A 23,529-nucleotide genomic window follows, 5' to 3' on the forward strand; every position below is an offset into this window, starting at 1 on the left:
CTAAAACGTCTACAAAAAGAAAGCAACAGGCTTTACTGAGCTGCAACGTACTGAAGACGATGGGAAAGGATTCTGCTTTGTGGAAACGAGTAGCTTTGCATCCAGGCCCACGAGTCTGACAGCACTTGAAGGGAATCTGGAGCTCAAACCACAAAGAACGAGGATGTTTTGTCATTTAATTATCGATACGAAGGTTAACCAGCTTCTCTCTGGTTCAAATGGTTGTTCGCAGTTGAAAGTAGGAGGCATTTTTATAAATACAGAGGTCTATTTAATCAATTACATTATTCACAGATCCAGCCGTAATAACTTATTTGCTCAGTAAATTTACATTTTTTAGGGGTTTTATTTATATTAATGTTTAATCTCTCTTTGTTTAGTGCACAGGAACCTGAAGCATACCTGGAGTATGGTTGATTTAGCTCACTAAGGTTTATCATATTCATATTTGTGTGGACATAACTTTTGCACTTGATTTGTTTTTGCTCTAAAAAATCCTGGAAAAGATCTTCCAGAGGATTGTTTTTCTTTCTTTTTTTACATGTGTCCTCTGGTCTGTCTACATTTAAAGGTTTAGAAGACATCGGTAGTTTGAGTGTACCTCCCACCTCAACTCTTCTTCACTTCTGAATCTGTACCTTGAAGGCTGATGTTACTTCACTGCACTGTCAACGAAAATAAATTGTCCAAATAACTAACGTCTCCGTTAGCTTTCATTTCCTAAATACAAACGTCGCACCTTGTTAAACAGATGTGGGAAGTGCCACAGCTGGCGACAGAGGCGCGTTCAGAACGAGGCCGAGCAGAAAGAGACGGAGAAGGGCGGCTGCTGCTCCTGCGGGAGCTGGTGTGAAAATTGAGCGACTATAAATAGAGACACCAGAGAAAGGCGAGACAACTTCTTATGGAGCGAAATCTAACGCAGCAACATGCACACACTTGAAGGGTAAAAAAAACCAAACCATTTAAAAATGAACACCAAAAAGTAGGGGAAATAAAAGGAGCATAAATAAATTGTATTATATTTATTGAAGCAAAGCAAGCAAAACAGACTAGACAAAACCATCGTATGCTGAATTTTCCTGTTTAGCTAAAGCCGTTTCAGAATAACACAAATAAGGAACTCTTGGTTTTTTTCACACGGCTGTCGTTCTCTTTGAAGTCATTTTGTTTAGGCCGTTTGCACCAAGCTTCAGAATCTCATTACAGCCCTGCCAGCTGCAGCAAATTATGAGTTTTATTTAGTTATCACACAAGGGAATGTATCCAACACACTGGAACAATTTTTGCTTTGAGCTTTTTTTTTAAAAAAAAGGGGAAAAAAAAACAAACAAACAACAAAACAAATGAAATGGGAGCCAGAAACAGTATAAAAAGTCTGAAAACAACTTGCATTCCTTTGACATCACATTTACCACTTGATACAAATCCTACAGTCTGTTAAAAAGGTTTGGGTTTCCATTATCACTTCATTCAGATTCATTATAATGCATTATTGTGGCCAATAGGAGAACAGGGTACATGTATCTTACTACAAAAACGTCCCTAATTTACTGATCTATAATGTCCAAGAAGAAAAGGAAACATGATAATAAAAACACAAGTTTAAAAAAAATAATAAATCAAAACAACAACATAGGGGCCTAATGAATACATCAGTGACTACAGAGTAAATGAAACGTACAACTTGCCTAAACGGTGGAGATGAGAGCGCTCATATTATTCGTTTGCATTTGAGCTGGCGTCTGGGTACTGGGAGAGGTCAAAGGTGAGCACTTTGCTGATGACACAATCTCCTTGCTGTGAATTAAAAAAAAAAAAAAAAAATTAGCTATAAGCTATAATCTACAGATGCTGTGATTATTGGTCATTTTCTGCTGGATTCTGAAAAATGTCCAAGTCAGGGTTTGTTTTATTAGACCAAGAACTAAATATACAAAATATAATTTCACACAAGTAGTAACCTTTAAAATATGACTTTTCAAGATGTCAATACTTTGTTAGACAAATGTTTTAAAGTTAACAAGAAGAGGAACACACCTCTGGATAGACGCCTATGAGTGAGTCTGCCTTGGTGTAGAACTCCTCCTTCAGAGAAATGACGACGGCCTGGAAGTTCTGCATCGACTGGTCCTTGATGTAATTGGCCACCTTACGGGAACACAGGAAAAGCAAAGGTTGGAAAGCATGAATGAGAAGCTACTGTGAATAAATCGCATGCAGTACTCTTAGAAAGTTCAAGCTCTGCTGAATAAAAAACAAGAACAGACCTTGCCGATATTAGTGTTGTCCAGAGCGGCGTCAATCTCATCCAGAACAAAGAAGGGGGCAGGTTTGTAGCTGCAAAGATGCAGCAAAGGTGTTAAAGACAAAGGGGAAAACAATGTTCTTAAACATATTAAGTCAGCCAAACATCACTTACCTGTGAATAGCAAACAGCAGAGCCAGGGCAGCAACCGTCTTCTCTCCTCCTGACAGGTTATCCATCGGTCTGAACCTCTTCCCTGGAGCCACACAGTTGTAGTTGATACCGTCCAGATATGGTTCTTCTGGGTTTTCTGGGCCTAGAAAAGCCTAGAGAAGAATAACACTCTCACTTAAACTGTGCACTGAATCACACTGAGGTAAGATTCCCACCATCATCCTACATGTAACCAAGACACATGCTGCTGGATGATATATCAGAGAATTATTCTTTCTGCACTGACAAACTGCAGGCATACCTGAGCGCTGCTGTTGCGCGACAGTGCTTTGTAGATCTCGTCGATGTTGGTGGCCACAGACTCGAAACAGGTATTAAAACGATCAAACCGCTCCTTCTTGATCTGCTCAAAGGCCTGCTTGGCCTTTTTGGCTCTCTTACGAGCAGCCTCAAACTCTGAGAAAAAGACAAATAAAACCAGCTTCAGAAATGACACCTTTAACACCTTTGACCCCAGCCTCCATTATAACTCGGTCTCACCGTCACTGGTCTCCTGGAACTTGTCCCGGACACTCTCGAGTTTCTCCATGGCTTTCATGTTGGGTGCACTGATCCTCTGCAGGATACTCTGCTGTTCATTCAGACGCTGCTGGAGTGTGTTTGTCTCTGCCTTTATCTCCTCCTCTGACAATGCATCCTGTAGGAAATTCAAAAAGATTGACTTAATTACTATAAATTTTTCATGGCTGACTCCAAATAAAGAGGCATCTTCACTTGATCACGAGTGAGAGCTCTATATCTGAGCACATTAAAATGAAATCTAAACAACTAAAATTCAGACAGCTGATAATGTTTTAAAATAAACTGATGGGTACTTATCATGCTGGAGTATTTAAAGGAAAAGCAGAAGTGCTGACTGGACTGTGTACCTTCAAGTCTTCAGATAGGATGCTGTAGTCGATCTCTATTAGGGCTTCCTTAGCCAGAACAGTGCTGGATGTCCTCTGGCTGCTGGACTCATCTGTCTGGGAGCTCCCCTAAAACAGCAGAACGAAGGCTGACATTTTCTGTTGGATTCTCATTTTTACGTCACAGCTGAGTTTTACATACCTCTCCTTGGCTGATATCATCCATTGTTCCCGAGCGAAGCGGCAACCTGATATCCTGCATCTTGCAGGCCTGCAGCAGGTTGTGGCGATCACTGCGCTTCTGCTCCAGTTTGGTCTCAATGGCTGTCACCTCCTTCTGGAGCTGGGTCAACTCTCTACAAGAAATCACAAAAAACAAAAAAACAATCAGTAAAAAAGAAAGAACAAAAACTTGACCTTTATACTGACTGTAGAAACCTTAAATTGGATTTATGTTTTGATTGCCACTGACTTGTTGGCGCCTCCCAGTTTTTTGCGGATCTCCTCCATCTCATGGTTTTTATCGTTAACCTCGGACTTCTTTGTGAGGTGCTGGTTCTTCAGGTCCTGCAGCTGGGCCATTGTCTCATCAATGATTTTCATGTGCCTGTGCTCCTCCTAGAGAAACCCACACATCAGATTTAACTTTTAAAAAATAAAAGAATAAATAACATATATATTCAGTTTTCACTCATTAATATTTTTTTTACCTTTTTCAGTCGTTCTATTTCAGCTTCGTCTTTCTTAACAGTTTGCTCCCACATCATGACCTTCTCCTGATCCTCCTTCAGCTGGTTCTTCTCGTAGTCCACCTGGATTCCCAGACGGGTCTTCTGGGTTTCAAACTCAAGACTGAAGTCAAATAGGACCAGGTTACACAACACTTCAAATAAATAAATAATGTCCAGAGAAGTGGCTGAATTCCTAAACTGACCGCTTCTTTGCAATCTCATTCTGCCTCTTCACTTTCTCCTCCTCAAACTCTCGGATGTTCCTCACTCCAATCTCCTTACAGAATTCAACAAACACCTCGTCCTCCACCTAGAAAGCAAAAACAATGTTGCTGCAGTGCTACATGTGTAATACCCGGGGCTTCTAAACGGGCCGGGCTTCACGCCGGTCTCACCAGGTTCATGCGGTCCCGGAGGTCGGTGATTTCTCGTTCGCGGGACTGGATGATGCGTTTGATGTCATTGATGCGAGGGCCAAAGTTTGCAAGTTCACTCTCCAGTTTGGACTTTTCCTGTACGACCCAAATAAAAACTTTTGAAGCAGTCATATTTACGGAAGATAGAAGGAAAATGAAACCAACCGCGGCAGGCTGTACCTGCATGTTAAGGGACAGGTGTCTGGTTTTCGTCTGCTCCAGATCACTCTGGGAGTACTTCAGTCTCATCTGCAGACCATGTGCCTGAGACTGCACCTGACGTAGCTCTGCCTCCTTCCTCTTTGCCTTCATTTGCTCCTAAAAAAACAGAAAGTGAGGAATGTGATGAGTTTGCGTTAAGTGACAACAAACTCAACTATAGTCAGTGCAGCGAAATGAGAATCTTAGGGAATGTTCAGCCCATTCTCTCTATCTCGATCAGATATGATAAAAAAGGTCACCTTGAGCTCATCTGTAAGTTTTTCTTTTTTCTCTTTGAGTTTGTCCACTGCCTTCTCATCCCAACGTCTGGCCTTGGCTTTCAGGTCGCTGGCTCCTCCAGAGATGACTCCAGACTTCTGGAACAGAGTACCGTCCAGGGCCACCGTCTAGACACAAAGGAACAGGGAAGAATAAGCCAGAAGAAAACAATCTCTGCATATGAAGGATCTTTTAATGGGACGGATTCGATTTCAATCTTCTCCTCCCTAATTAAGCTCGGTACCTTGTGTCTGTAAGGCCCTCCAAAAGCGATCCTTCGTGCATCCTCGACGTTCTCACAAACCAGAGCGTTGCCACAAGCGTACTGCAGGGCCTTCTTGATGTGGGGCGGCTCATAGCGGATCACGTCAATCACCAGCTTGGCCCCTCGCAGCTCTCTCAATTTCTCATCTGTCGGTTTAACCTTTGACGTAGCAAAACAATTTGTGTTACTTACACTTTGATGTTTACTTATTTGGTAAACACCATTAGTGAATTTAATATTAAAATAAAATAAAATAAATACCAATTAAACCCATTAAAAGCTGATGCAATATACATATTGTAGGCTCTAGGACAGGGATGTCCAATCCTGGTCCTCGAGGGACACCATCCTGCATGTTTTACTTGTTTCCCTGCTCCAACACACCTGATTAAGTAGTTAAATTACCTCTTCATGTTCTGCAGAAGCCTGATAATCACCCATTGATTCAAATCTGGTGTGTTGGAGCAGAGAAACAAGGAAAACCTGGTGGCCCTCAAGGACCAGGATTAGACACCCCTGCTCTAGGAGGTCTCAGGTCTAAATGGTTAGTAGTTGGGAGGTAAATACTTAAAATAAACACTAATTCATACTGTTTCACATCTAATCATTATTGATTAGATCCATTATGTGTGCTGCAATATTTACCTCAAGGTAGTCGAGAGGAAGGAAGGTCTCAGGCTCTCCTCTCTGCTCCTTGATGTACTGAATGCAGTCTCTGCCCGTCTTCTCCGAGTCAACAATGATGGCATCCATGTTCTTGCCCAACACTTTGGTGACAGCAATCTGATACTTCTTCTGAGTGGGTTGACACAGGTCGATCAAACGGCCGTACTGAAAACGGAGCAAAACAGGCTTTTATCAAACACAGGTTATGTAAAATTTACAGTTTGTTGTTTAACATAAAGGCATGTAAAAAAAAATGCTGGGTTACGAACAGAAATGCTGATTTTGCATCATCAGAGTGGTCTTACCACAGAGCCAGGATAAAGCCTTTTGATACTCTCCATGATCTCTGCCTTGCGCTGCTGTCGGCTGTTTTCCTGCCTGTCGATTCTGGCGTCTCCCAGCTGCTCCATTACCTACAGCAAAAGTCAATAATATCGAGAGTGGTCACTGAGCTCTTTTAAGCTGACAGTTCTGCCTGCCAACACATGTGAGAAGCATATCCTAAGCACCACAAGGCTTTTTGAGCAGACTAACTTGTAGTAGCGGTCCACATCACATTTTTCACTTTTGCTTTTCACAAATACATTTATCAATTTACATGAAGACGCTTTCTTTGTCATGAACACTTTTAGGAAACAGATCAGCAACAGAAGAAGCCAGCAGTCTAGCTCAAGCTGGACCTTAAAACATGCCAACCTTAACTTGATTGCAGCACACTAAAAACTCAGCTAAAATATCCATCTGAGGTGATCTTTTTTTCCTTTTCTTTCCTGTGTGTCAATTACCTGGTTAAGCTCCATGTTGATCTCATCAATCCTCCTCTTGGCCATCTCTACCTCCTCCGTCAGCTCCTCCTCCATGCGCTTCTGTTCATCAAGTGATTGTCTGAGAAGTTACAAAAGTGTTTGAGTAAACCAGAAAAGTGGAGCTGTGGTGAACAGAGCACTGTTTGAAACGTTACAAACATATGCAAACGTACCTGCTAGTTGCAATATAATCCTCTAATTTCTCAATACGTTTCTGGTTTTCCTCAATTTCACGGATCTTCTGTTTGATTTTGGCCTGGCAGAAATTAGAACAATAAAGCGCTGTAATAAATTAATAGAAATCAGTTCCTGGCACAGGAATATCTGCCATCATTTTACCTCTGTCTCCACTTTCTTCCTCTCCTCTAAGTCAAGGCGGTCCTGGTCGGCTTTCTGATCACGGTTGAACTTTTCCAGCTCCTGAGCCAGAGTGGCAGCGCGTTTACTGGCCTCTTCCTTTAAACGATGGTACTGCTTAACCTGGATGAGTAGAGTCACGCAAAGACAATTATAATTACATGTTTACCTAATGTCAGAACAACCATAATAAGAACAAACTAGGACAACACCTGATTTTCCTCCAGAGTGAGGTCCTGGCCCTGGCTCTGTGCCTCCTCCTCCATTCTTTCCTCAAAATCTTGCTTGGCCATTTCCACCGCCCTCATCTCCTTATCCAGCTCATCCATGTCTGCTTTGCGCTTCTTGTACATCTTTTGAGCATTCTGCAATGACTTTCGTGCTGCCTCAAGTTTCTTTATTTTGTGTGAAGTATTCTCTTTGGCCTTGATGTATTGAGGCCTCTTTTGGTTCAACTCAGAGTCCTTCTCCCTGCAGGCAGAATGAAAAGATTAATTATGATTTAATAGCTGAGTGAGAGAGGAACTGAGTGTGCAAATCAAGAAGCCCATGAAAATCCCATGAGGGCACAGTAACTTACTTGATTTCTTTCTCAATGGTCTGTTGCTCCCTCATCAGCCTGCCCAGCTCCTTCTTCTTGTCCTTCAGCTCCTCTTCCACATGGTCCATCTTTTTACGGTCCTTCTCAATTTCTTTGTTCCGTTGGCCTAGCTCTTTGTTCAGCTTTTCAATCTCAGTCTCGTTGTGATACAACTTGAAGAGCTGTAGCTGTACGCTGGCCCTGGCTACTTCATCTTTAAGGCGCTGGTACCTCTCAGCCTGACAGAATAATCAAAGAATAGACAGTGTGATTAACAACGACAAATGCAATGCAAACTGTTTCATTCAAGAGCATCAAACCTAATTATCAATGAGACAATCAAGTCATTCCAAAGATACAGTGTTTAATTCCACACAAAGAACACACCTCTTCTTTCTCTTGCTTGGCTTCTTTGCGCTCTGCAGCAATGTTTTTCTTGCGGTGATAATTGAACTGCGTGTCCTCTTCTGCTTTCACCATCTCTTTTTTCCTCCGGTCATATTCCTGGGCCAGCTCTCCGGAACGTGAGATCTCCTCAAAAAGCGCAGTACGCTCTTTGGGGTTCTTCATGGCAATCGACTCCACAGCTCCCTTGAAGCAACATGAAATGTAGGAAAAAATAAATAAATGTTGAACTGTGTTTAACAACAACACTGCCCCTCCAAAAAACAATAATTAAGCAGACATTAGTTTATAACTATAAAATTATAATAAAAAAGTTATTAAGTCACACTGTCAACTTTGCAAATGATGGTACAATCAACACTTTTAAATTGTTTTAGGAATACTTAATATAAAAACAAACAAAAAAACAAAAGGAAACTCATGACCTTAATAGAAAGGTGCCATAAAAATGGTTCGCTGATCACTTTGTCTTACCTGAAAGACTAGAAAATTCCTAGCCTTGATCAGAATTCCTAGTTTTTCCAGCTCCTCGCTGTAGTCAGGAAGGCCCACCACCTTATTGTTGATGCGGTACTCAGAAGAGGAACCTGACACATTGGCATAATAATATTTTAATAAGTATCAGACCAATAAAAAAATAGAATAGCTACAAGCACAATGCAACACATAAACCTTTTCAAGGTTTCAATTCTTGCAGGAGACCTAATTTGAAATAAGTCTGTATTTGCATGTTTCATGTTTTATTTGAAACATTTACAGAAGGATGGGCGTAAAGATATTTTTGATATCATCTGTTTCCTCTTTTTTGGCCTTACAGTGAATACCTCGATTCACAAAGCTTTTGCCTCCTAATTTCTGGTTTAAAAAAAAGCCTCTCACCAATGATGACCCTTGTGAAGGAGCGTTCCTCTCCATCATCCTCTTGGTACACCATACTGACAAAGGCTCTGTTGGCAGCTGGCTTTCCTACAGGAGCTCCATGGATTAGATCCTTCAGAGTCTTGACACGCAGGTTACTGGTCTTTTCTGCCAAAACGAAGCTGATGGCATCCATAAGGTTGGATTTTCCTAAAAGAAAAAAGAATTAAAAAACAATTGTTTCACGTATCATATAAAATTCAAAACTATTAAACATGTGATCGGTTTAAGTTTTTTCACAAACTGACTCAACCCAAAATAAAAATAATGAATTATACTTAATATATTTGCTTTTTAGTTGCATTCTATATCTTTAGTTTTCTCTGTTTGTTGTACAAGCTCAAACAAAGTTTAAACTTGGTTACTCATATAATTCATTGTGAGTGTAACACTTGTATTTCATGAGCCTTAAAGACACCAGCAATACAATGACATACATGCATAACAAAAATATTTACTATAGATACGTGGCATAAATAGTTAAAGTACTATCCGTAAAATTCCTACATAAACATGCTTTGGGAAAAATCATTATATTACAATGACAGTTTACCGTTAGCCAACACTAGCAAACAGTTTGCATTAGCTGCTAAAAAAATGTCCATCATAACATACCAGATCCATTAGGTCCGATGATTGCAGTAAACTTGTGAAACGGCCCAATGATTTGTCTTCCTTTGTACGACTTAAAGTTTTCGATTTCTATTAGCTTTAAATAGCCCATTTTGGTTGTATTCGCGTCGCCGTTTGGATCGAATCTGCACCGACGATGTTAGCTATTTTGCTAATGCTAACAACCTGTACGTAGCAAGCAAACTACCTAAAAAGACGACGCGTGCACGTGAATAAATGAGCCTTCCTGTTCAGTCTGTCGTTGACTTGCACAAAAGTTACATTATGCAGTACACGTTAGGCCTGACAAAATTTGCAGCGCGGCATTATTTATCAAATGGACTCGGAACTCCTCTGACAACAAAGCGCCATTTTACAGTCGCAACAGCAAGACCCGCGCGAGACACGAAACCTCGCGTTTTCTCGCGAGACAAACTTGAGTTACCTTGAATTTCGCGAGTTTTTCCTACCCCATCATGTCCATTTTAAAATAATTTTCCATTCATGTAATTAGGATACCTAGGTTACAGAACATATACATATATTTATTAACCATATTATTATTATTATTGCAAAGAGATTGTGTTTACTTTGCGTTTCCTTCGCAGCAAAATGCGCTTAGATGTTACCATGGTTACCGCCACACTCAAACACAAGTTTCGAGCAGCTGGACGGGCATCAGTCACTGATATTTACTGAATTTTGTGCTCCAACCTTTAATGCTCCAAGTAAGTGATTACCGATTGTGTTTAGAATACAGCTCATTTGAAGAGTTCAATACCAGTTAATATCATAGAAAGTTTATTTTGCTGCAATCCGTGAAGCTACTTCAGGTTTGCTGTATCATGCTGTCAGGTCATGACAGGCTGCATATTGGAGATAAATCTCATTAGCGTGGAACACGCCCATGTCTTTCCAACAGAGTTATTATTAGTGTTTTCATTTCAAAATTTTGGTCTCCTCAGAAACTGTAAAGATGTACAAAGTGGACCCGCTTTTAGACCAGTCCACAGAAAAGGCTGTGGAGGCACGGAGGTCTGCAGAAGCAGCACGCAAGGCCCGGATCTTCAACACCCGGCTGCGTGTGATGGGCCTTGACACGGACGCCCTGAACCAGCAAGTCCAAGAAAAAAAGCAACAGCAGAACTTGGAGAAACAACGAGACAAAGCTTTTGGTAAATCGTGGGCAGAATGATGTCTTTTGGAGACCCTGTTGTATTCGTGAAATCGCTGTTCAATAGTTCACAAGCATGTTCTCACTGCATATCAGGTACGCTGAGAAAGTACCAAGATGAATCCCTTCTGCAGCGAGACATCAGCCAGAAAGAGAAGATAAAAGCTGTGCATCAGGACCTGAGCCAGTACTGGGCCGCTCAGCAGCGTGATGCTGATCTGAAGTGTGGCCTGAAGGGGGCATTCAAGATTACAGTTCCAGAAGGTGAACTTGGGCCTGCCAGCATGCAAATCTTCCAGGTGAGCGTTGCATCGTCCGCTTCAACAAAACACTGCACCTGATTCAAATGAAAGGCTAATAAATGATCAAGCGGCACCTGGTTTCACGAACAGGGAGAAGGTGCTGGACTGGATCAAACGAGGAGAGAACAAGTGAAAAGGACAGAAAAAGATCTGCGCGCACAGATGGACGACAATAAAAGAAAGCACACAGGAGACAAGCATAGAGGTTAAAAGAGTCAAACACACATACAAACACATCGACACAACGATTACAGATGAGCTTACACCGTCTACACTAACAGCTGCTGTAAATCACACGCGTGCTTCATGCTTTTCTGCACAAACAATCACACACTCCCACGCACAGTCCTTTTTGCCAGGTGACTTTGATGGATGCTCTTCCCCAAAGAGCTGTAATGCACGTATGAGTGTGTCACTGAGCGGCTTTGTTCGGAGAGTTACGGCTGATGAGTTCTTATTCCATGTGCCGCAGAGATGCTGGCGAACAGGGAGCTGGTGCATCAAGACCTGAGGGGGGTTCAGCAGGCTGCACTTAAAGAGGAGTGGAGGAAAGCTGAACGCGTCGCGCTCAGCGACTACAATCAAGCTCTGGTACAGAACGCACACGTGCGCGCACACACACACACACGGTTGCTCGTGGTCACGCACGCCCTCGGTGTGAATACTTGAAGGAAAATCCAGCGGGGTTTGGAGCTGTGACAGACAGCTCTCAGGTGGGATTTTAAAACAAGAATTACAAACTAAAAATGTTAAGTGATGCGTACACACATTTGGCACAGAAGGGCGGCAGTCATATTGCTCAGTACCAACCTACACGAATGGATAAACTACTTTGATGTATGCAAGTGAATTGAGTGTTTATTTAAAAGCAACCCCCCTCCCCCTCCCCCCAACACTTAGCACTTCCCTCATTTGCTTGAATGCACTTGTCTTGAATTTCCCACAGGGAAGGATTGTTGTAAATCCTATAGGTCATGGTATTTTTCATAACAGTTATGTGGTTTCCCTACTAACCACTCACATGTACGCTGCACAAGCAAATGCAACAGACTAAGTGGATTTCTCAGGAGAATGGGCAGCATATGGCTGATTTTTTTTTAACCACGATTCAGTGTTTTGTAAGGCCCCTGCTGTTTCAATCATTGAAGGGATAATGAATGAACTTTTTCTGAGTCAGTGCCGAGGCCTCACCATATGTTGTCCGCGCAGGCGGCGGAGCGAGCAGAGCACCTCAAGGAGCAACGCAGGGCGGAGGAAAGGGAGAATCTTGCAGAAATGTGGCATACAGTGACGTCTGACATGATGACTGAGTGCGCAGACGCAGCAGACATAGACCCGGGAGGAGGGAGAGCACCTCAGGTTCTGTCTGACAGGTGGAAGGGGATGAGCCCCGAGCAGCTGAGCGCCATCCACAGGGAGAGAGAACAACAGCGCCTTGACAGACAGGTATTATTCTGGCGACAGGTTAAAACACTTATGTTACATTTCTTGTCATTCAGCCGAAGCTTTTATTCAAATCAAGGAGGAGGGAATGAAGAGTGGGGTTGAACTTAGATTTCCACATTTTTTTCTTGTTTTCTTATTTTCTGTTCATGTATGTGCTTTGAACCTGTGTTAATATGGTAATTTTTATTATCTGCTGTTGTTTAAATGTTATTGATTTTTTTTTCCCAGGATATTTTTAACCAAATTAATGTCTATTTACCTATTTTATATGAAGAAACATAAAAACGTGCATCAAAAGATCATTCATTCGAGGATTTTTAGAAATATTTTTCGATGTTTCAAGCATGATTTACTCAAAAAGTAGAGAAAGAGAAAGATTGAAACAAAATTAATTTTTTTTGTGCTTCATTGTCTTTTTAACATTGCAGATTTATCAGACGTCGAACCCCCTGTTTTAAATCAACAACTCAAGCAGATCTGAGACCTCGTGCGCCACTTCAGGCTTTTCTTTTCCTTTGCTTCCAGAGACAACTGAATGCTGAAAAGATGAGCGACACAGCCTGGGACTTTCAGCTCCTGAAGATGTCCAGAGAAGCACAGGAGGAGGAGAGAAGTGCAGCGGAGCTGAGGAGACAGCAGAGGATCGAGGTGGACCGGGTCAATATGGAGCTGGCCAGAGAGCAGCAGGCACAGTAAGCACTGCAAACACACTCACAGTTCACTCAGACTTTGTTTCAAGACAATTAAATACTCGAACGCTTCAGATTTAAATGGCTGTTTTTGAGACATTTACTGTATGTTTCTGCCCCAGTCAGGAGTATCTGAATAAGAAGCTGTACACCAACAAGCCCACCAAGGAGTACTTTAATCAATTCAACACCAGCTCCCGCTGACCACCGGCTTGTTCCCTGGCAACAACACGCAAATATCACCGAATGATTTTATATTCATAATTAATATGAATGAATTATTCACCGCCAGTTTCTGCTGTTTTATTTTGTGATTTTCTTTTTATTACCTACAACAAAAAAAGGAAACATTTTTTGGTTCAGCTTGTTCAGTGTTTTTTGTTTTATTTTTTCAGTCATAAATCCAGTTACAGTGTTAGCATCATTAAGCAGTTACAGTTATTTTTGCCTCACCCGCGGTGCCTCCGCACTCATCTCCAGTCGAACACCCCAGATACATAAAGGCATCATCATTGTGCTAACCAACACACCACAACTAGGCACATCTCCCCCCCCTCCACACACACATCAGTGGCACACGCATCCTACCCTCCACGTTCCACCATCGTTTTTCATTTCATTCCTTCACAAACAAACCGATTCGTGTTCAAATCCCGTTTTTCCTCTTTCTTTTTTAATTATAAAAACAGGGGGGGAAAAAAACAAAACAAACATTAGCAACAGTGGAAAAGCAAGGGCCAGCACCACCTTTGGATTTCCATCAAAATACGAAAAAAAGCAAAGAGTGAGCGGCAGTCGAGTGAGTATCTGTGAGTGTGTGCACTCGTTCCCCCATTCAAAGCTAACATTTGCTTCAAACACTGACAAACACAGATGTTTGGCAGCAGAGTTGTGCTAGAATATTGGCATAATTGGAATCATTCATCTCTCCTGTATGAAAATAGACTTTTCTTTTTGTCCTGAGTGTGTCTTTTTATCCAAAAATCAAGAAACTTGGACTCAGCTTCTGTGATTCCAGCTATTTTTTTTTAGATATCCCCTACTGCCTCAGGAGGTGTCAGCTGATGTCCTGTCAGTGGAAGGCTTTTATTTGAATCAGGAGGGCATTAATTGGCTTAACGCAGTTCTGCCCCGCATGAACGCATCCGGGTTCGAAACTCCACAGATATTCACTGCACTGCAACGTGTTGCTGGATGAATGTGTGCGCGAACGCTAACTTAGCTTCCAGTGAGATGTACCTACTTTCACTAAATGACACTAATGTATACAATTTCTTAATTTTCAAATTTTGCTTGCAAACATCTACAGAACAACGTGGAATTTTTTTTGTTTTATTTTAATTTTTTTTGTGTGTGTTCTTCAACTACGGTATGAACTATTTTTTCTTTTTTTTGCTACACCCAAATCTGACTGCAGTCATTTATCAAAAACACGTTTGAATTCATAGCAATAGTACAGAAGAAGAAAAACTTCAACTTGAAACATTTTAAAATGATCAGTGATTTGAAACCTGCACGTTTTCAAAATTTTCTATCAAACATGGCTCTTCGAGGGTTCTATTTACACTCTGTGAAAAAAAATGTCCCTTTCTAGATTGATTAAAACATTTCTCATCTCTGCAGAGTCTTGTTTCTCAGATTAAAAGCACTGAAATGAAACATCTACCTCTCCCTGAAAAGAATACATTCTGTCACATAAGTACCAACAGTTTGCCTTCGTCATACCTTAAAGCGATAGTTCAAACGTTTTGCAGTGAGGTTCTGTGGAAAAATTATGCACACCTAATATCTTACCTGTTGCAGATAGCTTCTTTGAATGGGTTCAGTTTGAAGAAATAGTTCCATTCTGACCAAGCTGATGAGCTAATGGCTAGTCTGAGCGGGGCTAAGATCAACTCCAAACTCACAATTTTCACAGCGGTTCATGCAAACACTATTTTAAAAATCTTTACATCACCATTAATGTCATATTACCCCAGCAATCAAGCAGAAATCTTATGATATTCCTGCCTGAAGTGCTCAGGCTGCACAGAAAGGGCTACAGCTAGCTGCTGCTGCTATTAGCACTACAAATAATCACATAAGTAAATAACCAAGTAACGTGAAACTGACAGCAATGTAAAAAAATGATAAAATAGCGTTTGCATGAAACACAATGAAATTTCTCTGCTGAGATTGGAGTTGTGTTAGGAATGCAGTAATCCCACCCCCACTCTGACTAGCCATTAGCTCATCAGTCTGGTCAGGATTAAACCGAGGTTGTTCAAAGAGCTTTCTACAATAAGTACGTGTCTGTAGTGAACTACAACCTTTCCACAAAACTCTACTTCAGAAGATACGAACCATCGTCTTAACCGGCTATTCTTCCGTCTGCCCACACCGTCTAGCTTGCATTGCTAAAGGCTGAAAACTAAAACTTCAGAGAGTGTCCAAGAAACTGCACACTCCAATCTTCAATAAATACTGCTGTTCAATCAGACTGAGTAGTATGAGATGGGACAGGTATAAAAAGATTGTTAATTAGACGCAACAGTGTTTTAATACAGCGAAGAAGGAGACAAGGACGGTCACAGAGAGCTTACACATAGGTCTCAACAACAAAAATTACAGTTTCATTTCCAATAATGACATTACACTTATGGCATGAAGGCGAGATCGTAATGAAATCAGTCTGATGCTTTATGCAGACCCAGCAGGCACAGGAACTTAGAAGGAGCAAATACATATCTATAATACTGTATTACGGCTGAATAGATAGATGTAGATGCAGTGATGCAGCTATATACACCAGAGGCTGCTCCGTATCTTTACAGTGTGTCTCACTAAAACCTGATCATATGCCCGGATTTCAATGAAACCACCTTGATCTAGTAAAAACACCTCAAATAAAAAGTCACAAGCTTTGATATGAGTATGAAAATAATGGGAAATAAAAATGTTCAATCACAGATATAAAAAAAAAAAGTTTAAAAATGAGTACAATGTGGGACATTAAAAGATGTAGGACATACAAATTACACACAAATGATTTCAGACATGATAAATATCCAAGACGTATGCGGTTTGTTTCCCTTTACTGGGCTCCACCATCATCCTCCACTTTTATTTAATGCACTGCTTTGCATCTCTAGACGGCTACACAAAGAACCCCTGATGTTCCAAATGTACAACATTCTGTTTATATTTCATTTGCTTGCTGAAAGAACCAAAAATAAGAGAGTGGGATGAAGTCAAGACAGGTTGAACTAGCTGGAAACCACATAAATAACAAAAGATTATGGGTCAGACTTGTGTCGCATGGTCCACCACTTTGGACACTCCTTTGGTCACAATAGTCTAATCAGTCAGACGACTGCAGAGGGCGTCTGAGTAGTCAGTAACTGATCGTGCATTGGATGTCAAAATAAACAGCAGGTCGGAGGGGAGCGAGAGATTATGGGCACAAATGTGTTGACAGATTTTGGTCTGACGGTCCCTGGTGGATGTTTGGGGGTTAATTGAGGATATTAACGGAATTGGGCACGCCGTTGGTGGCCGAGGAGACGGTGGTGTTGTCAGGCATGCCGTGGAACCCCACACTTGGACGGCTGATCTGGCTGGCCAGAGATTCATCCATGTTGAGCTCCGTGGTTATGGCACTGCTGCCATTAAAGTTCAGGGTGTCCTCGCTGCACAGCTTGCTTTCCTCACACAAGGACGGCTGGCTGGCTGTCCGCTTCTCCTCGAGGTCACTGGAGCGGGGGAGAGCACAAGTTCAGACCAAAAACACGAGAAGGGAGAAATGCGTGAACACATCTGATGACACCTTGTCAGGAAAAAAAAGGGGAAATGATCACATGCAGTATGAGAAGTCACAGCTTTTTTATGATTAACTTCTTAGTTAAGTTCAAATCTTTGGACTGTTGAGACGATCAATGTGGGCTTCAAGTTGTTAAAGAAGCCCTTTTTTCCGTGTACTTCAGTGTTTTTTAACTTTTCTCCTTTTAAGTTGACAATATAATTAGCAGGGGTAACGTATAAGTGGGTAAAACACATCACAGCATACCTTTCTAGAGATCTGCAAAGCAGGGGCACGCATCAGAGAAAAACAAAAAGATGCAAAGGAAAGGAACACAAGGGGTTAGGAAAACCAAGCAGTGCCGAGGGATTCAGTGCAGTTAGGAATTCAAACGCTCCATAGAAACACAAAGTATAATTCAGACAACAAACCTGTACTCTCCAAAGGTTTCATCCTTCATCGGTCGTACTTCAGAGTCCATCGGACCGTCTTCTTTATCTTTCACTGAGAATGAGACAGGTCGTGGATCTTTATTAATACTATGATTCTAATATTTCTGCCTCCATCAGTCAAACAGCAAGACATCATCAAGTTTAAAGTGCAAAAAGACTTGGACAATCTTTGTGGATAATATCTGTTAATCTTTAATTTGTCTTTCACCTTCATCACTGTTAATGTTGCTATTCAACTTCCAGACTCCTGAAGTAATAAACTTTCAATGGATGGGACTAAACTTGGTTGTTATTACTCAAATAATCCATCCATTCAGCACAGACAGCCTGTAATTTGTAATTTGTCCTGGTGTTTTCCTCCGTGCAGTCAGACAGCAGCCTGTATGCTGCAGCGTCCTTTGAGTTCTGGGATTATTATTATGGCACGACTCCTTCGAGGGCAGAGACTTTCTTTGTGACACACTGAGGAAGTGCGACCCTTTGCTGTACTTTTGTCACAACATGGGATTGTCAAAGTGTGTGGGCCTAGTGGAATCCAACAATTACTGGGAAGTGACGCCGCTGGGAGGATTATCGTTTCAGGAGTCTTTTTATCCAGGAAAAATAATCACGTCGACTTAGCTTCCCTTTCTTAACCACATGTGGCATTTTATAATTTACGACTGATTAGTGTTGCCCACACAAAGCATAGATAGGTCAGATGTTTTAAAACAGGCTTCTGTGGAAAGATTATGAACAATCAATATCTTTCCTGTTGGAGATGGCGCTTTGAACAGCCTCGTTTTGGAGATAGAGTTTAATTCTGACTGGACTGACGAGCTAACAGCTAGTCTGAGTGGGACCAAAACCAAAGTGGATTGTTGCCATCCTAAAACAACTCCAGTCTAAATAATAATAATAATAAAAGCAGTAAGACCAGGCTGCAATGGAAGTGGTACAGTTAGAATTAAACTCCTATTTTTCCAAGCTGAGGTTATTCAAAGAGCTATCTAAAACAGGTAAGATATTACTTGTTCCTAGCATTTCTACAAAACCCCACTTCACATGATCTGAGCTATCACTTATAGGCGTACAAAAAAAAAATCACTCCAGCCTTGTGATTTACAAGAATTCGGTTTAGTTTAACAGGTGATTTTGCGGTAAGTGCAGAGCACTCATCTTATTAGAAAGTACTTGCCTGAGTACTTCCCTCCTTTACTCCTCCTGATGAAGCAGAGGATGAGCAGAATCAACAGCAGCAACGCGATGGCACTCACGACGCCGATGAACCAGCCCTGCGTTGCGATGCTTTGCTGCACCGCCATCACTTCTTTCAAACCAAAGAAATAAAGAAACAAAGGTTTGAAGTAAGTGGGAAGCAAAAAAATGAAAGAGTTTTTATTGGGGAAATCAGGGCAAAAATACAAGAAGGAAGTAAAGCATAGAAAGGGTAAATGGCACTAGCTAAAGGAGCAGAATATAGAGCACACAAGAAAGTGTGTTATGCATTCTGACAAGGTGACATTTCACCAAAGAACTAAAGCATAACCCTTCATATGGCTAACTAAGCTCTTCTCACAAGAGTCTTTGAAAGCATTTCATAAGCAGAAAGACAAAAGAGCTGCATGGCACTCTCTTGAGGATCCAGTTTGATATTTTTAGACATAGAAACCCCACAGGAGAAGGCAAAGGAGATGAAAGGAAACGGAGTGAATGACGGCGGAGAGCTACCTGATCCCGCTGTGTTGATGTCAATACTCCTGAATGTGCTGTTGCCGTAGATGAAGCGCAGGCGATAGTGAGAGCCGGGACTCAAACCCTGAAGCTGGTAGAAGGACTGAGAGGAGTTCACCTTCTCTGACTTCTTCCATTTGCTGCCATCTGCACGAGCAAATCATGCACCTCAGTTCCAGCTCTGCTGCTGTACAGGATATCGATTATTTCAGTGCTTTTATCGTACCGTTTTTTTTCAGGTAGCTGATGTAGAAATCAACATTCCTGTGTCTCTTCTTGGCCACCCAGCTGACGTTCACCAAGGTTTCCCCTACAGACACGTTGAGGTCGTCAGGAGGGGCTGCAGTTTATAGACAAACAAAAAAAAAAAAAAAACATAGTTACGTATGAAATACACAAGCACAAACTTCCAGTAAATACCATACTGGTAATGAAGACAAACAATACCTCCTTCCAGTGTGGTGGCCCCAATCACCATGCTGGCCTCTCCATCCCCAGGAGCCGTGGAGCCCCTCAGGTAAAAGCGGTAATGGCTGTGAAGGTCCAGGCCCTTTAGGGTGAAGTGGGTGGCTGTGGGGTCTTCTATTTTCTCTACCTGCATGGGGCTGTCGTCATTCTCTGTAACTGACCGCAGCAAAGCCCAAAAACCCTTCAGTCACTCGTTGATTCTCAACACCTCACTGACTGATGCACATATTTAAGCTTTCGTGACGTTTTTATAGTTTTATTGATTTAACTTGAGTAGTACTGAGTTTTGTTCTCCACATAAACAATGTCCAATAATTCAAGAGGAACTTGGGATTCAAAAGGTTTCACATTAGGGATGAAATATAGGTGATGCTTACTCCGCTGGTACTGAAGGATATATCCGGTGAGGATGCCGTTGGGGTGGGCAGGAGGAGTCCAGTGCAGGGTCATTTCAGTCTCTGAGGGGCTGTCCAGGATCAGGGATGTGGGAGGACCAGGTACTGGCAGCAGCACAAAGACTCTTGATTAAACTGTGCCGGTCTTAAAAAGGGCTCGTTCAGTTTTGATCAAAGCCCAGCCGTTCAATATAATCTATCCCAGGAGCTGTTTCACAATCCTACTCTGTTCCACACCAGCCGTTATCTTGCTCCATCTCTGCTTCATGTTTTCTGTATCTAATCCTCTCCAACTGCTTTATCAAGCTCCTTTTCCCAGCCTTGCCCCCCACCTTATTCTTACCTCCCTCTGGAGTCTCGAAGGCCAGCGGCTCAGAAGGAGGTCCTTCTCCTTTTTTGTTGACCACGGTGACAGCCAGGACGTAGTGAGAGAACGGTCTGAGATTACTGATGGTCTTCTGCTCTTCGCTGGGCCCGGTCTCTTCCACCATGGTGCTCTCGGACTCCCTTGACCTCCGGCCTCTGTGGTGGCCCTTGGAGCCTTTTCTGGTTACATATATCTGGTGCAACACACACACACACACACACAAACAAAAAAAAAAATCAAATCGAGACATTAGGGGTTATAGCTTCAGAGTTTAAAGTGAAAATCTACAGAAGATGCAGAAGCAGCACCTTGTATCCCAGCAGGTGTCCTCTGACCGACTCTCTGTCCACGGCGAACCACCTCACTTTGATGGTCGTGCTGTTTATCATCTGAACACCCACATCCATCGGCGCCTCAAGTGGAACTGAGAGACAGCGTGAAGCGTGAACATTTGCACTCGAAGAAGAGTGTACGGCGGAGGAATGTTTTATTTAAGGATATTTTACCATCTTCTCCTGAGTAGCCAATGACCGGGTCTGGCTCGGGTCCAACCCCAATCGTATTAACAGCCTGAACTTTAATTTCAAAGGCAGAGAAATTGCCAACGCCGTTGACCGTAAATGGCGGGGCCGTTGTGTTGCTCTCATGCCACTTAGGCCCACTGCCCACCACTCTCCTCCACTGCACCGTGTACTTAAAATCAGGTCCGTTAAAGTTACGGTAGTCCATTTTCTGTAACAAAAAGGAAGAAAGGCAGTAAAATACAAATCCTCTTAAAAGGGGATAATGGTATGAATGATGAATCAGCATTCACGCTGTTATTTTCTCATTTATAATTTCTTTTGTCTGTTCTTTGGAATGAAATTACTTCTGCATACTCTGTGCTATTTTAACCACCAATCAGGAACAGTGTGACTTATAGTATTTGTACTTTTTGTAATTTTTGCATTATTTAGTTTTATTTACAAAAACTTTCCTATAAAAATACACAGATCTCTTCAGTTCCTAGAAAAAAATGCCTGAAGCTGCATAATTGCTCCTTCTAGTGTTTAGCTTTTTAGCTAAGACTTAGCTAAGTTTAGCTTTTAGCTACGGTTTTGCCTTTTAGCAGCTCTTTTTGATCATTTTAGCTTTTAGCTATAGTTTTGAAATATTTAGCCTTTTGCTACAGTTTTGCTAATATTAGATTTTAGTTAGTGCTTTCTTAATTTTAGCTTTTAGTTTGAGCAACAATGTTGTTAATTTTATCTTTTAGCAACAGTTTGCCAATTTTAGCTTTTAGCTACAGTTTTGCTGACTTTAGCTTCTGTTCGGCTTGTTTTAACGTTATTTTTTCAGTATAAACAATTCATTCCACAACAAATTTCAGCAAAGACATTCAGCGCTCAGCACTCACTCTGCATGTTTGCAGAAAGTGCACTTTCTCTAGCTAGGTTTTTACAATAAATAAATAAATAAATAAAAATCTGTCCCCTCAGGTGAGGTGTACCTCCCAGGTGATGACCAGAGTGTCTGGGTCTACGGAGTCACTCCTGACATCTTCCGGGTTGTTGTCTGGAGCTGTTCGGGGGTAAACAGGACAGTTTGGTGTTGTTTGGTTTCCCTTTGACAGTAAAAAAAAAAAGGATTTTCTTGCAAAATGGTGGCTTTTACCTTCAGCTCGTGTGTTGTGCATTTCAGATGGTTTGCTGGGGTCGCTCTTGCCCACTTCATTGATGGCAATGACCCGGAAACGGTAGGATAAGTAAGGCCACAGGGGGAGGACAGTCCGTGTCTGGTTTCCTCCGACTCTCTGCAGCACCTCCCAACCCCTCGCCTTCAAACCTTGGTCTTCAAATTCGACAACATACTCTGCAGAAACAGAAGGAAGGTGTGATGGGGAAGAAGAGATGCACCCACGTACTGTAAAGTTATTTTTGCAACACTCAGAGCTCACATGCTTATAATTTAACCACACTGTGGCCATTTCCCTCATAAATCAAGTTAATATAGATTCACTAAAGTCTTGGTCTAAAGGGTAATAGTTTGGATAAAAGGAGTAGCAGTAGGATCAGAATGTAAGTGTGTTTGTCTGCACTAAACCTAGCACGGGGCTGTTGTGGTCGTATCCAGGAGTCCAGCTGAGAGTGACAGCACGATGCTTCGGATCAGAGATCTGGAGGAGGTCTGGAGGGTCCGGTCGGTCTGAGGGGAACACCAATATCACCATCGGTATTATCACAACTGCCTGCACACTGCATATACCTCCATGTATGTAGTATATAACAAATGTGTGTTTGTGGCCAGTCCAGGCTCAGTGACCTCACCGTATAAAATGAGCATGGCGCTGGCATCAGCCTTGTCCAGTGACGTGATGATCTCACAGGTGTAGAGGCCCTCATCGTCTGGCTCCACATTGGATATTCTGAATTCTGGCCCGTCAAATGTGTATCTGAAAAAAATGCAGCCATTATAGTTTTCCTTCTACTTTTTTTTCCCCGATCAGTACCCTCCTCTCTGCCTCATCGTCTCGTCGGCACCTTTAACTCTTTTGTCAAAGCTGACATGGACAAGCAGAAATTAAAACTTGACAGAATGACGTGTGACGAGCTGAAGCGAATCTGTCACGTCTGTTCCTAGCTGTGCTGTGAAGCCCAAGACCGCTACAGTTGGCAAACACACAGATCAGCTCATTCCTAACATCACCCTCATTATTGTCAGATCTCGCTCAGTGTCAGCCTCACTTTTCATTGCTGGAGGATTCAAACAGCTTCGTATTGTTCTTCCTCCACTGAATGATGGGAACTTTAAGGCTGGCGTCGTAATGGGCCACGCATGTGAAGACTGCTGTGTGGCCGGGCTGCACCTTTAGATCCTTGGGTGGTGACAGGATCACTGTCCTGTCTGCAGGGGAAAGGAAGGATATAAGAAAGAGCCGAGACAAGCTGAAGGATGTGCAATAACTTTAAGCTGCTAAGGGATTTGGTGTGTGTGTGTGTGTATTTGTGTCTCACTCACTGAACACCTCCAGCTCGGCACTGATTGACAAGTTGCTGTTCTGTACTGAGCAGGTGTAGAGACCCTTATCGTCATGGGTGACATTAAAGATCTGAAGCCCCCCGTTGGTGAGTGGGTTCACCCTCGGATCTGCCAGAACAGACGATGCCTCGGCGTCCCTGAAAGAGACACACAAACACGTC

General features: G+C 42.1%; 3 protein-coding genes across 6 annotated transcripts in view; 1 reads left to right on the top strand and 2 right to left on the bottom strand.

Annotated features, from left to right (window-relative positions):
* Window positions 1–1,010: 1,010 nt before the first annotated feature.
* smc1a (structural maintenance of chromosomes 1A) lies at window positions 1,011–9,968 on the bottom strand. Its single transcript, XM_017430911.3, has 26 exons — window positions 9,570–9,968; window positions 8,916–9,104; window positions 8,511–8,623; window positions 8,019–8,222; window positions 7,632–7,870; window positions 7,264–7,522; window positions 7,034–7,174; window positions 6,868–6,950; window positions 6,674–6,773; window positions 6,194–6,301; window positions 5,868–6,053; window positions 5,202–5,381; window positions 4,939–5,085; window positions 4,658–4,795; window positions 4,457–4,573; window positions 4,265–4,371; window positions 4,041–4,182; window positions 3,803–3,948; window positions 3,533–3,686; window positions 3,352–3,459; window positions 2,963–3,119; window positions 2,724–2,878; window positions 2,423–2,574; window positions 2,271–2,340; window positions 2,041–2,151; window positions 1,011–1,800 (listed from the first exon to the last, which is right to left on the bottom strand). Exons 1-26 carry the CDS (start codon window positions 9,676–9,678, stop codon window positions 1,720–1,722), a joined length of 3,696 nt encoding a protein of 1,231 aa, XP_017286400.1. The 5' UTR covers window positions 9,679–9,968; the 3' UTR covers window positions 1,011–1,719.
* Window positions 9,969–10,212: 244 nt separating this feature from the next.
* On the top strand, window positions 10,213–13,537 carry ribc1 (RIB43A domain with coiled-coils 1). The gene is made up of 8 exons (XM_017430948.3): window positions 10,213–10,294; window positions 10,532–10,741; window positions 10,837–11,039; window positions 11,133–11,247; window positions 11,515–11,633; window positions 12,252–12,488; window positions 13,014–13,180; window positions 13,300–13,537. The coding sequence occupies exons 2-8, from the start codon at window positions 10,543–10,545 to the stop codon at window positions 13,379–13,381; spliced, it is 1,122 nt and encodes a 373-aa protein (XP_017286437.1). The 5' UTR covers window positions 10,213–10,294; window positions 10,532–10,542; the 3' UTR covers window positions 13,382–13,537.
* A 606-nt stretch (window positions 13,538–14,143) lies between these two features.
* The window catches only part of l1cama (L1 cell adhesion molecule, paralog a), a 43,601-nt gene continuing 34,215 nt past the window's right edge, over window positions 14,144–23,529 (bottom strand). For 2 of the 4 annotated variants that reach the window (XM_017430947.3, XM_017430944.3), the window contains 17 exons: window positions 23,348–23,505; window positions 23,074–23,233; window positions 22,657–22,781; window positions 22,433–22,534; window positions 22,004–22,201; window positions 21,840–21,910; window positions 20,857–21,082; window positions 20,659–20,774; window positions 20,327–20,543; window positions 19,966–20,088; window positions 19,568–19,744; window positions 19,347–19,460; window positions 19,118–19,267; window positions 18,585–18,716; window positions 17,387–17,459; window positions 17,223–17,234; window positions 14,144–16,908 (listed from right to left, as the gene is read on the bottom strand). In XM_017430947.3, the coding sequence (XP_017286436.1) occupies window positions 16,671–16,908; window positions 17,223–17,234; window positions 17,387–17,459; window positions 18,585–18,716; window positions 19,118–19,267; window positions 19,347–19,460; window positions 19,568–19,744; window positions 19,966–20,088; window positions 20,327–20,543; window positions 20,659–20,774; window positions 20,857–21,082; window positions 21,840–21,910; window positions 22,004–22,201; window positions 22,433–22,534; window positions 22,657–22,781; window positions 23,074–23,233; window positions 23,348–23,505 (2,392 nt within the window). In that variant the 3' untranslated portion in view covers window positions 14,144–16,670. The remainder of the gene's footprint in view (window positions 16,909–17,222; window positions 17,235–17,386; window positions 17,460–18,584; window positions 18,717–19,117; window positions 19,268–19,346; window positions 19,461–19,567; window positions 19,745–19,965; window positions 20,089–20,326; window positions 20,544–20,658; window positions 20,775–20,856; window positions 21,083–21,839; window positions 21,911–22,003; window positions 22,202–22,432; window positions 22,535–22,656; window positions 22,782–23,073; window positions 23,234–23,347; window positions 23,506–23,529) is intronic. The other 2 variants (XM_017430945.3, XM_017430946.3) reach the window with 2 other exon arrangements.

This window comes from Kryptolebias marmoratus, linkage group LG8, assembly GCF_001649575.2.
Source record: "Kryptolebias marmoratus isolate JLee-2015 linkage group LG8, ASM164957v2, whole genome shotgun sequence".
Taxonomy (NCBI): domain Eukaryota; kingdom Metazoa; phylum Chordata; class Actinopteri; order Cyprinodontiformes; family Rivulidae; genus Kryptolebias; species Kryptolebias marmoratus.

Bases quoted from the DNA above. Each gene is read 5' to 3' on its own strand.
- smc1a (XM_017430911.3), bottom strand. From the start codon at position 9,678: ATGGGCTATTTAAAGCTAATAGAAATCGAAAACTTTAAGTCGTACAAA. The intron at 6,774-6,867 runs GTACGTTTGCAT...GTAACTTCTCAG, and splicing joins GATTATATTGCAACTAGCAG to ACAATCACTTGATGAACAGA. The intron at 4,796-4,938 runs GTGACCTTTTTT...CTGTTTTTTTAG, and splicing joins AACTTACAGATGAGCTCAAG to GAGCAAATGAAGGCAAAGAG.
- ribc1 (XM_017430948.3), top strand. From the start codon at position 10,543: ATGTACAAAGTGGACCCGCTTTTAGACCAGTCCACAGAAAAGGCTGTG. The intron at 11,248-11,514 runs GTTAAAAGAGTC...CATGTGCCGCAG, and splicing joins CACAGGAGACAAGCATAGAG to AGATGCTGGCGAACAGGGAG. The intron at 13,181-13,299 runs GTAAGCACTGCA...TTTCTGCCCCAG, and splicing joins GCCAGAGAGCAGCAGGCACA to TCAGGAGTATCTGAATAAGA.